Source organism: Physella acuta, unplaced genomic scaffold, assembly GCF_028476545.2.
Source record: "Physella acuta isolate Inbredline_101_S28 unplaced genomic scaffold, ASM2847654v3 ptg000079l, whole genome shotgun sequence".
Taxonomy (NCBI): Eukaryota; Metazoa; Mollusca; class Gastropoda; family Physidae; genus Physella; species Physella acuta.
In genome coordinates, this window is record NW_026731599.1 from 2,541,588 (window position 1) to 2,555,298 (window position 13,711).

At 43.7% G+C, this 13,711-nt stretch overlaps 1 protein-coding gene across 2 annotated transcripts in view; it reads right to left on the reverse strand.

The window, feature by feature from the left end:
• Positions 1-1,237: 1,237 nt before the first annotated feature.
• Positions 1,238-13,711, reverse strand: part of LOC131956672 (WD repeat-containing protein 93) — a 47,870-nt gene continuing 35,396 nt past the window's right edge. For both annotated transcript variants that reach the window (XM_059321227.1, XM_059321219.1), the window contains exon 17: positions 1,238-1,924. In XM_059321227.1, the coding sequence (XP_059177210.1) occupies positions 1,913-1,924 (12 nt within the window). In that variant the 3' untranslated portion in view covers positions 1,238-1,912. The remainder of the gene's footprint in view (positions 1,925-13,711) is intronic.

Below are 13,711 nucleotides of genomic sequence, written 5' to 3' on the forward strand. Positions count from 1 at the left end.
CAATTATGACGTCCACAAACATTTTGAATTTTACACAATTCCATTGTGGAAGTCCACAAAAATTTAGTAGACCTCTCAAAACATTCTGCAAAATTACTAATACATTAACATGTACTGTGTACCTTGCTACATTATTAATTCCAAATGTAATGTAGGATTTGATATTAACATCGATTACGAGGCCTAAAAAATATTGAAAGTTGAGCCTAGAAAGTGTTGAAAAAAATCAGCATATTTTTAAACGACTTATTATAAATTAGACCCTATGAGATAAGCGCTTGCTTTATTCTAAATGTTTCTGCAAATACCAAACCAGCAAAATATTAAACATTTGATTTTGTAATAAATAGTATTTTTCTGCCTTTTATTATCAACAATATTTTTAAGTGAAGATGCTGTAGACCGAACATTTTAATGTCATTTGTGTCTGTCTAGTTATTAACGACTATAAAAATATGGGTTACTCAACTTTATGTTACACTTGTTTCCAACCCCCCCCCCCCCCCCTTTGTTTTGTTGAAGTCTCGCTGACCGTGAGCCTGACCAAGCGAGCACATTACACACGCGCTGTTATCTAAATATGTAATTGGAACAGTCACTTGAGTTTTTTTTACGATCTGCGGCGTCTTAGGCTTTGACACAAATTAATGATTTAGACCAGTATGCGGCCCGCGAAGTCCTCTCATCCAGCCCGCTGAGATATTTTTTCCCAAGAAAAATCCTTTGTTGGTGATGGCTTGGGAACTTTGCCCAGAAAAATCAAAGACATGCCTGGAAGAAACTGGCCCCCGAACTGAAATTTGATAGTTTGTGCGGCCCTCGGACTGAAAAGTTTGGAGACCCCTGATTTAGACTGATTTAGTTACAAGATCGGAGTCTAGATCTAGAACTAATTGTTTTTAAACTTAAGCATTAATTGTTTGAAATGATTAAAAAATAAACCTGAAATATCGTAAAATGTTTTAGATAATTGCCGCGGTCACTGCCCCTCCCCTCCCGATTGCAGCAAAAAGCGGGCTGTATACAGTTACATGTCTGATACATTTAAAGCGGGCTGTATACAGTTACATGTCTGACACATTTATTCCCCCATTGTGCTGGGGATATGCAACACGACAACTGTAAACTTAGATTTTATGTGCACTTTTTTTTTTAAAATATCAGTATTTTGTTGTTAATAAATTCAGCATGTTGACGTCCACAATGACCCGAACCCCCCCCCCCCCCCCCCCCCCAAGTAAACCAGGGTTCTATGATGACATCAAATAAAACTAAAGATACCAGCAGATACTCTCCCACTGGATGTGTCAGTGTGTGTGTTAGCTATGTCAGTGTGTTTGTGTCAACTGTGTCAGTGTTTGTGTCAAATGTGTCAGTGTTTGTGTCAGTGTTTGTGTCAGTGTTTGTGTCAACTGTGTCAGTGTTGTGTCAGTGTTTGTATCAACTGTGCCAGTGATTAGTGTCAAATATGATGACATCTATGGATGACATGAAATTTAGGGACATGACCAAATATGATGACATCTATGGATGACATGAAATTTAGGGACATGACCAAATATGATGACATCTAAAGATGACATGAAATTTAAGGACATGACCAAATATGATGACATCTATGGATGACATGAAATTTAGGGACATGACCAAATATGATGACATCTATGGATGACATGAAATTTAGGGACATGACCAAATATGATGACATCTATGGATGACATGAAATTTAGGGACATGACCAAATATGATGACATCTATGGATGACATCTATGGATGACAAGAAATTTTGCTGTGTACACAATGACAGGTAAGATTCTCCCTTATCACGTGACTTGGATGCAACAAGTTTCTCCAGGCGTGCTTTGATTGATCCATCAGCCACACCCAGTTCCAGAGTTCCATGGAGATGGTCTCAACTCACGGGCTGGAAGAGAGAAATTTAACATCTAGAAACAGGTCATGGTTTCAACTCACTAAACCGGCTGTTTAGCTGATAGCTAAATTATAAGACTTGGTGGTACGTTCAACTGAAATGTGGGTGGATAGTTGAACTGTGGGTGGCTAGTTGAACTGTATGTGGCTAGTTAAACTGTGGGTGGCTAGTTGAACTGTGGCTAGTTGAACTGTGGTTAGTTAAACTGTGGGTGGCTAGTTGAACTGTGGGTGGCTAGTTGAACTGTGGCTAGTTGAACTGTGGGTGGCTAGTTGAACTGTGGCTAGTTGAACTGTGGGTGGCTAGTTGAACTGTGGGTGGCTAGTTGAACTGTGGGTGGCTAGTTGAACTGTGGGTGGCTAGTTGAACTGTGGCTAGTTGAACTGTGGGTGGCTAGTTGAACTGTGGGTGGTTAGTTGAACTGTGGCTAGTTGAACTGTGGGTGGCTAGTTGAACTGTGGGTGGTTAGTTGAACTGTGGGTGGCTAGTTGAACTGTGGGTGGCTAGTTGAACTGTGGGTGGCTAGTTGAACTGTGGGTGGCTAGTTGAATTGTGGGTGGCTAGTTGAACTGTGGGTGGCTAGTTGAACTGTGGCTAGTTGAACTGTGGGTGGCTAGTTGAACTGTGGGTGGCTAGTTGAACTGTGGGTGGCTAGTTGAACTGTGGCTAGTTGAACTGTGGCTAGTTGAACTGTGGGTGGCTAGTTGAACTGTGGCTAGTTGAACTGTGGGTGGCTAGTTGAACTGTGGGTGGCTAGTTGAACTGTGGCTAGTAGAACTGTGGGTGGCTAGTTGAACTGTGGCTGGCTAGTTGAACTGTGGCTAGTTGAACTGTGGGTGGCTAGTTGAACTGTGGGTGGTTAGTTGAACTGTGGGTGGCTAGTTGAACTGTGGGTGGCTAGTTGAACTGTGGGTGGCTAGTTGAACTGTGGGTGGCTAGTTGAACTGTGGGTGGCTAGTTGAACTGTGGGTGGCTAGTTGAACTGTGGGTGGTTAGTTGAACTGTGGCTAGTTGAACTGTGGGTGGCTAGTTGAACTGTGGGTGGTTAGTTGAACTGTGGGTGGCTAGTTGAACTGTGGGTGGCTAGTTGAACTGTGGGTGGCTAGTTGAACTGTGGGTGGCTAGTTGAATTGTGGGTGGCTAGTTGAACTGTGGGTGGCTAGTTGAACTGTGGCTAGTTGAACTGTGGGTGGCTAGTTGAACTGTGGGTGGCTAGTTGAACTGTGGGTGGCTAGTTGAACTGTGGCTAGTTGAACTGTGGCTAGTTGAACTGTGGGTGGCTAGTTGAACTGTGGCTAGTTGAACTGTGGGTGGCTAGTTGAACTGTGGGTGGCTAGTTGAACTGTGGCTAGTAGAACTGTGGGTGGCTAGTTGAACTGTGGCTGGCTAGTTGAACTGTGGCTAGTTGAACTGTGGGTGGCTAGTTGAACTGTGGGTGGTTAGTTGAACTGTGGGTGGCTAGTTGAACTGTGGGTGGCTAGTTGAACTGTGGGTGGCTAGTTGAACTGTGGGTGGCTAGTTGAACTGTGGGTGGCTAGTTGAACTGTGGGTGGCTAGTTGAACTGTGGGTGGCTAGTTGAACTGTGGGTGGCTAGTTGAACTGTGGGTGGCTAGTTGAACTGTGGGTGGCTAGTTGAACTGTGGGTGGTTAGTACTGTGGCTAGTTGAACTGTGGGTGGCTAGTTGAACTTTGGGTGGCTAGTTGAACTTTGGGTGGCTAGTTAAACTGTGGGTGGCTAGTTGAACTTTGGGTGGCTAGTTGAACTGTGGGTGGCTAGTTGAACTATGGGTAGTAGAACTGTGGGTGGCTAGTTGAACTGTGGCTAGTTGAACTGTGGGTGGCTAGTTGAACTGTGGGTAGCTAGTTGAACTGTGGGTGGCTAGTTGAACTGTGGGTGGCTAGTTGAACTTTGGGTGGCTAGTTGAACTTTGGGTGGCTAGTTAAACTGTGGGTGGCTAGTTGAACTGTGGGTGGCTAGTTGAACTGTGGGTGGTTAGTTGAACTGTGGGTGGCTAGTTGAACTGTGGGTGGCTAGTTAAACTGTGGGTGGCTAGTTGAACTGTGGGTGGTTACTTGAACTGTGGCTAGTTGAACTGTAAACAATGTGCTGTGTTTAATTTGACGATAGCCCCACCTCCTCGTATACAACCAACCATGTCAATGTCATCACATGTCAGGCAAAAAAACTTCACGTTAGATTTTTTATCATCTATCACGGCCTAGCCGTCATAGGTGACGTCACTAACCGTGGTTAGTTGAACTAGAGTCGCCTGACCGCCATTATCCGGCATCAGTCAAACAAAACCTTTCTTTACCAGAATCAATGAAAACTTTTTTAAACAGTTCAAGCTGTACCAGTGAAAAAGAAATCAATAGATATTGATCCCAACAGATGAACTGCTGATTGAAAAGTTTGAGGAGACAATCGATGTTTCCTTGAGGTGTGTCGAGTGGAGCCAGCGCGGGGCAGCCAATCAATAATGCATCCCAGAAGGCCCTAAAACACAATGACTAGGCCTAGCGCGGCTATAAATAGATGGCGTCAGGTGACTGCGGCCATATCGACCTCGTTCTAGGCCGCGCTAAGCATGAGTGACTAGGACAACACAATTTGATCAAGTCGTGTATCATGTCAGCACTAGATAGTCATAGTTCCAAGTTCAGTAAAGATACATTACATCTTTGACATACAGATGGCCTGTTGGCCTCAGATTTTTGACATACAGATGGCCTCAAATCTTTGACATACAGATAGCCTTAGATCTTTGCATACAGATGGCCTCAGGTGTTTGGCCAACTACTTGTAGATCTAGCCGCCATAGATCGGGTGTGAGGGGAGTGTGGGGTGTGTGGGGTCTGTAAATCAATATTTACCTGACATAATGTTAGCAGCAAGCTGGGACATGTGGAAATCAATAGCGCCACGCTCAAGTCTTCAACTCAGGTAGATGGAGGGGGAGGGGTGGATGGGGGGGCGTCAACGTGACTGGGGTGGAGGAGGGTGGGGCGTCAACTTGACTGGGGTGGAGGAGGGTGGGGCGTCAACTTGACTGGGGTGGAGGAAAGTGGGGCGTCAAACTGACTGGTGTGGAGAGTGGGGCGTCAACGTGAATGGGGTGGAGGAGGGTGGGGCGTCAAATTGACTGGTGTGGAGGAGGGTGGGGCGTCAACGTGAATGGGGTGGAGGAGGGTGGGGCGTCAACTTCACTGGGATGGAGGCGTAAACTAGTAACTTTGGGAGCATGGGTGGGGCATGAAGTTTACTAACTACAGAAATCTATTTCTATTTTGTTACCTAAAAGACGTTTAACACTACAAATAAAGGGATGATGAGTCAATGATCCCCCCCCCACCCCCACCCACATAATCAACACACCCTGCAGCAATCCCGCCTCCCCTACCCCACAATGACGGCATGACGTGTTCTAGTGGTATTCACACTAATCAATGTAATCAATGTAATCAATGAATCAATACAAGCATCGATCTCATGCTGCTGTCATCTGGTGACACTAGGTCTGTTCTATAAGATGGTGGTGACTCTAGGTATGTTCTATAAGATGGTGGTGACACTAGGTCTGTTCTATAAGATGGTGGTGACACTAGGTCTGTTCTATAAGATGGTGGTGACACTAGGTCTGTTCTATAAGATGGTGGTGACACTAGGTCTGTTCTATAAGGTGGTGACACTAGGTCTGTTCTATAAGATGGTGACACTAGGTCTGTTCTATAGGATGGTGGTGACACTAGGTCTGTTCTATAAGATGGTGGTGACACTAGGTCTGTTCTATAAGATGGTGGGGACACTAGGTCTGTTCTATAAGATGGTGGTGACACTAGGTCTGTTCTATAAGATGGTGGTGACACTAGGTCTGTTCTATAAGATGGTGGTGACACTAGGTCTGTTCTATAAGGTGGTGACACTAGGTCTGTTCTATAAGATGGTGGTGACACTAGGTCTGTTCTATAAGATGGTGGTGACACTAGGTCTGTTCTATAAGATGGTGGTGACACTAGGTCTGTTCTATAAGATGGTGGTGACACTAGGTCTGTTCTATAAGATGGTGGTGACACTAGGTCTGTTCTATAAGATGGTGGTGACACTAGGTCTGTTCTATAAGATGATGGTGACACTAGGTCTGTTCTATAAGATGGTGGTGACACTAGGTCTGTTCTATAAGATGGTGGTGACACTAGGTCTGTTCTATAAGATGGTGGTGACACTAGGTCTGTTCTATAAGATGGTGGTGACACTAGGTCTGTTCTATAAAATGGTGGTGACACTAGGTCTGTTCTATAAGATGGTGACACCAGGTCTGTTCTATAAGATGGTGGTGACACTAGGTCTGTTCTAAAAGATGATGGTGACACTAGGTCTGTTCTATAAGATGGTGGTGACTCTAGGTATGTTCTATAAGATGGTGGTGACACTAGGTCTGTTCTATAAGATGGTGGTGACACTAGGTCTGTTCTATAAGATGGTGGTGACACTAGGTCTGTTCTATAAGGTGGTGACACTAGGTCTGTTCTATAAGATGGTGACACTAGGTCTGTTCTATAAGATGGTGGTGACACTAGGTATGTTCTATAAGATGGTGGTGACACTAGGTATGTTCTATAAGATGGTGGTGACACTAGGTCTGTTCTATAAGATTGTGACACTAGGTCTGTTCTATAAGATGGTGGTGACACTAGGTCTGTTCTATAAGATGGTGGTGACACTAGGTCTGTTCTATAAGATGGTGGTGACACTAGGTCTGTTCTATAAGATGGTGGTGACACTAGGTCTGTTCTATAAGATGGTGGTGACACTAGGTCTGTTCTATAAGATGGTGGTGACACTAGGTCTGTTCTATAAGATGATGGTGACACTAGGTCTGTTCTATAAGATGGTGGTGACACTAGGTCTGTTCTATAAGATGGTGGTGACACTAGGTCTGTTCTATAAGATGGTGGTGACACTAGGTCTGTTCTATAAGATGGTGGTGACACTAGATCTGTTCTATAAGATGGTGGAGATACTAGGTCTGTTCTATAAGATGGTGGTGACACTAGGTCTGTTCTATAAGATGGTGGTGACACTAGGTCTGTTCTATAAGATGGTGACACTAGGTCTGTTCTATAAGATGGTGGTGACACCAGGTCTGTTCTATAAGATGGTGGTGACACTAGGTCTGTTCTATAGGATGGTGACACCAGGTCTGTTCTATAAGATGGTGGTGACACTAGGTCTGTTCTATAAGATGGTGGTGACACTAGGTCTGTTCTAAAAGATGATGGTGACACTAGGTCTGTTCTATAAGATGGTGGTGACACTAGGTCTGTTCTATAAGATGGTGGTGACACTAGGTCTGTTCTATAAGATGGTGGTGACACTAGGTCTGTTCTATAAAATGGTGGTGACACTAGGTCTGTTCTATAAGATGGTGGTGACACTAGGTCTGTTCTATAAGATGGTGGTGACACTAGGTCTGTTCTAAAAGATGATGGTGACACTAGGTCTGTTCTATAAGATGGTGGTGACTCTAGGTATGTTCTATAAGATGGTGGTGACACTAGGTCTGTTCTATAAGATGGTGGTGACACTAGGTCTGTTCTATAAGATAGTGGTGACACTAGGTCTGTTCTATAAGATGGTGACACTAGGTCTGTTCTATAAGATGGTGGTGACACTAGGTCTGTTCTATAAGATGATGGTGACACTAGGTCTGTTCTATAAGATGGTGGTGACACTAGGTCTGTTCTATAAGATGGTGGTGACACTAGGTCTGTTCTATAAGATGGTGGTGACACTAGGTCTGTTCTATAAGATGGTGGTGACACTAGGTCTGTTCTATAAGATGGTGGAGATACTAGGTCTGTTCTATAAGATGGTGGTGACACTAGGTCTGTTCTATAAGATGGTGGTGACACTAGGTCTGTTCTATAAGATGGTGGTGACACTAGGTCTGTTCTATAAGATGGTGACACTAGGTCTGTTCTATAAGATGGTGGTGACACCAGGTCTGTTCTATAAGATGGTGGTGACACTAGGTCTGTTCTATAGGATGGTGACACCAGGTCTGTTCTATAAGATGGTGGTGACACTAGGTCTGTTCTATAAGATGGTGGTGACACTAGGTCTGTTCTATAAAATGGTGACACTAGGTCTGTTCTATAAGATGGTGGTGACACTAGGTCTGTTCTATAAGATGGTGGTGACACTAGGTCTGTTCTATAAGATGGTGGTGACACTAGGTCTGTTCTATAAAATGGTGGTGACACTAGGTCTGTTCTATAAGATGGTGGTGACACTAGGTCTGTTCTATAAGATGGTGGTGACACTAGGTCTGTTCTAAAAGATGATGGTGACACTAGGTCTGTTCTATAAGATGGTGGTGACTCTAGGTATGTTCTATAAGATGGTGGTGACACTAGGTCTGTTCTATAAGATGGTGGTGACACTAGGTCTGTTCTATAAGATGGTGGTGACACTAGGTCTGTTCTATAAGATGGTGGTGACACTAGGTCTGTTCTATAAGATGGTGGTGACACTAGGTCTGTTCTATAAGATGGTGGTGACACTAGGTCTGTTCTATAAGATGGTGACACTAGGTCTGTTCTATAAGATGGTGGTGACACTAGGTCTGTTCTATAAGATGGTGGTGACACTAGGTCTGTTCTATAGGATGGTGACACCAGGTCTGTTCTATAAGATGGTGGTGACACTAGGTCTGTTCTATAAGATGGTGGTGACACTAGGTCTGTTCTATAAGATGGTGACACTAGGTCTGTTCTATAAAATGGTCGTGACACTAGGTCTGTTCTATAAGATGGTGGTGACACTAGGTCTGTTCTATAAGATGGTGGTGACACTAGGTCTGTTCTATAAGATGGTGGTGACACTAGGTCTGTTCTAAAAGATGATGGTGACACTAGGTCTGTTCTATAAGATGGTGGTGACTCTAGGTATGTTCTATAAGATGGTGGTGACACTAGGTCTGTTCTATAAGATGGTGGTGACACTAGGTCTGTTCTATAAGATGGTGGTGACACTAGGTCTGTTCTATAAGATGGTGGTGACACTAGGTCTGTTCTATAAGATGGTGGTGACACTAGGTCTGTTCTATAAGATGGTGGTGACACTAGGTCTGTTCTATAAGATGGTGGTGACACTAGGTCTGTTCTATAAGATGGTGGTGACACTAGGTCTGTTCTATAAGATGATGGTGACACTAGGTCTGTTCTATAAGATGGTGGTGACACTAGGTCTGTTCTATAAGATGGTGGTGACACTAGGTCTGTTCTATAAGATGGTGGTGACACTAGGTCTGTTCTATAAGATGGTGGTGACACTAGGTCTGTTCTATAAGATGGTGGAGATACTAGGTCTGTTCTATAAGATGGTGGTGACACTAGGTCTGTTCTATAAGATGGTGGTGACACTAGGTCTGTTCTATAAGATGGTGACACTAGGTCTGTTCTATAAGATGGTGGTGACACCAGGTCTGTTCTATAAGATGGTGGTGACACTAGGTCTGTTCTATAAGATGGTGACACTAGGTCTGTTCTATAAGATGGTGGTGACACCAGGTCTGTTCTATAAGATGGTGGTGACACTAGGTCTGTTCAATAGGATGGTGACACCAGGTCTGTTCTATAAGATGGTGGTGACACTAGGTCTGTTCTATAAGATGGTGGTGACACTAGGTCTGTTCTATAAGATGGTGGTGACACTAGGTCTGTTCTATAGGATGGTGACACTAGGTCTGTTCTATAAGATGGTGGTGACACCAGGTCTGTTCTATAAGATGGTGGTGACACTAGGTCTGTTCAATAGGATGGTGACACCAGGTCTGTTCTATAAGATGGTGGTGACACTAGGTCTGTTCTATAAGATGGTGGTGACACTAGGTCTGTTCTATAAAATGGTGACACTAGGTCTGTTCTATAAGATGGTGGTGACACTAGGTCTGTTCTATAAGATGGTGGTGACACTAGGTCTGTTCTATAAGATGGTGGTGACACTAGGTCTGTTCTATAAAATGGTGGTGACACTAGGTCTGTTCTATAAGATGGTGGTGACACTAGGTCTGTTCTATAAGATGGTGGTGACACTAGGTCTGTTCTAAAAGATGATGGTGACACTAGGTCTGTTCTATAAGATGGTGGTGACTCTAAGTATGTTCTATAAGATGGTGGTGACACTAGGTCTGTTCTATAAGATGGTGGTGACACTAGGTCTGTTCTATAAGATGGTGGTGACACTAGGTCTGTTCTATAAGATGGTGGTGACACTAGGTCTGTTCTATAAGATGGTGGTGACACTAGGTCTGTTCTATAAGATGGTGGTGACACTAGGTCTGTTCTATAAGATGGTGACACTAGGTCTGTTCTATAAGATGGTGGTGACACTAGGTCTGTTCTATAAGATGGTGGTGACACTAGGTCTGTTCTATAGGATGGTGACACCAGGTCTGTTCTATAAGATGGTGGTGACACTAGGTCTGTTCTATAAGATGGTGGTGACACTAGGTCTGTTCTATAAGATGGTGACACTAGGTCTGTTCTATAAAATGGTGGTGACACTAGGTCTGTTCTATAAGATGGTGGTGACACTAGGTCTGTTCTATAAGATGGTGGTGACACTAGGTCTGTTCTATAAGATGGTGGTGACACTAGGTCTGTTCTATAAGATGGTGACACTAGGTCTGTTCTATAAAATGGTGGTGACACTAGGTCTGTTCTATAAGATGGTGGTGACACTAGGTCTGTTCTATAAGGTGGTGGTGACACTAGGTCTGTTCTATAAGATGATGGTGACACTAGGTCTGTTCTATAAGGTGGTGACACTAGGTCTGTTCTATAAGATGGTGGTGACACTAGGTCTGTTCTATAAGATGGTGGTGACACTAGGTCTGTTCTATAAGATGGTGGTGACACTAGGTCTGTTCTATAAGATGGTGGTGACACTAGGTCTGTTCTATAAGATGGTGACACTAGGTCTGTTCTATAAGATGGTGACACTAGGTCTGTTCTATAAGATGGTGGTGACACTAGGTCTGTTCTATAAGGTGGTGACACTAGGTCTGTTCTATAAGATGGTGGTGACACTAGGTCTGTTCTATAAGATGGTGGTGACACTAGGTCTGTTCTATAAGATAGTGGTGACACTAGGTCTGTTCTATAAGATGGTGGTGACACTAGGTCTGTTCTATAAGGTGGTGACACTAGGTCTGTTCTATAAGATGGTGGTGACACTAGGTCTGTTCTATAAGATGGTGGTGACACTAGGTCTGTTCTATAAGATGGTGGGGACACTAGGTCTGTTCTATAAGATGGTGGTGACACTAGGTCTGTTCTATAAGATGGTGGTGACACTAGGTCTGTTCTATAAGATGGTGGTGACACTAGGTCTGTTCTATAAGATGGTGGTGACACTAGGTCTGTTCTATAAGATGGTGGTGACACTAGGTCTGTTCTATAAGATGGTGGTGACACTAGGTCTGTTCTATAAGATGGTGACACTAGGTCTGTTCTATAAGATGGTGGTGACACTAGGTCTGTTCTATAAGATGGTGGTGACACTAGGTCTGTTCTATAAGATGGTGGTGACACTAGGTCTGTTCTATAGGATGGTGGTGACACTAGGTCTGTTCTATAAGATGGTGACACTAGGTCTGTTCTATAAAATGTGACACTAGGTCTGTTCTATAAGATGGTGGTGACACTAGGTCTGTTCTATAAGATGGTGGTGACACTAGGTCTGTTCTATAAGATGGTGGTGACACTAGGTCTGTTCTATAAGATGGTGGTGACACTAGGTCTGTTCTATAAGATGGTGGTGACACTAGGTCTGTTCTATAAGATGGTGGTGACACTAGGTCTGTTCTATAAGATGGTGACACTAGGTCTGTTCTATAAGATGGTGGTGACACTAGGTCTGTTCTATAAGATGGTGGTGACACTAGGTCTGTTCTATAAGATGGTGGTGACACTAGGTCTGTTCTATAGGAAGGTGGTGACACTAGGTCTGTTCTATAAGATGGTGACACTAGGTCTGTTCTATAAAATGTGACACTAGGTCTGTTCTATAAGATGGTGGTGACACTAGGTCTGTTCTATAAGATGGTGGTGACACTAGGTCTGTTCTATAAAATGGTGGTGACACTAGGTCTGTTCTATAAGATGGTGGTGACACTAGGTCTGTTCTATAAGATGATGGTGACACTAGGTCTGTTCTATAAAATGGTGGTGACACTAGGTCTGTTCTATAAGATGGTGACACTAGGTCTGTTCTATAAGATGGTGGTGACACTAGGTCTGTTCTATAAGATGGTGACACTAGGTCTGTTCTATAAGATGGTGACACTAGGTCTGTTCTATAAGATGGTGGTGACACTAGGTCTGTTCTATAAGATGGTGGTGACACTAGGTCTGTTCTATAAGATGGTGGTGACACCAGGTCTGTTCTATAAGATGGTGGTGACACTAGGTCTGTTCTATAAGATGGTGACACTAGGTCTGTTCTATAAGATGGTGGTGACACTAGGTCTGTTCTATAAGATGGTGGTGACACTAGGTCTGTTCTATAAGAGGGTGGTGACACTAGGTCTGTTCTATAAGAGGGTGGTGACACTAGGTCTGTTCTATAAGATGGTGGTGACACTAGGTATGTTCTATAAGATGGTGGTGACACTAGGTCTGTTCTATAAGATGGTGACACTAGGTCTGTTCTATAAGATGGTGGTGACACTAGGTCTGTTCTATAAGATGGTGGTGACACTAGGTCTGTTCTATAAGATGGTGACACTAGGTCTGTTCTATAAGATGGTGGTGACACTAGGTCTGTTCTATAAGATGGTGGTGACACTAGGTCTGTTCTATAAGATGGTGGTGACACTAGGTCTGTTCTATAAGGTGGTGACACTAGGTCTGTTCTATAGGATGGTGGTGACACTAGGTCTGTTCTATAAGATGATGGTGACACTAGGTCTGTTCTATAAGATGGTGGTGACACCAGGTCTGTTCTATAAGATGGTGGTGACACTAGGTATGTTCTATAAGATGGTGGTGACACTAGGTCTGTTCTATAAGATGGTGACACTAGGTCTGTTCTATAAGATGGTGGTGACACTAGGTCTGTTCTATAAGATGGTGGTGACACTAGGTCTGTTCTATAAAATGGTGGTGACACTAGGTCTGTTCTATAAGATGGTGGTGACACTAGGTCTGTTCTATAAGATGGTGGTGACACTAGGTCTGTTCTATAGGATGGTGACACCAGGTCTGTTCTATAAGATGGTGGTGACACTAGGTCTGTTCTATAGGGTGGTGACACCAGGTCTGTTCTATAAGATGGTGGTGACACTAGGTCTGTTCTATAAGATGGTGGTGACACTAGGTCTGTTCTATAAGATGGTGACACTAGGTCTGTTCTATAAAATGGTGGTGACACTAGGTCTGTTCTATAAGATGGTGGTGACACTAGGTCTGTTCTATAAGATGGTGGTGACACTAGGTCTGTTCTAAAAGATGATGGTGACACTAGGTCTGTTCTATAAGATGGTGGTGACTCTAGGTATGTTCTATAAGATGGTGGTGACACTAGGTCTGTTCTATAAGATGGTGGTGACACTAGGTCTGTTCTATAAGATGGTGGTGACACTAGGTCTGTTCTATAAGATGGTGGTGACACTAGGTCTGTTCTATAAGATGGTGGTGACACTAGGTCTGTTCTATAAGATGGTGGTGACACTAGGTCTGTTCTATAAGAGGGTGGTGACACTAGGTCTGTT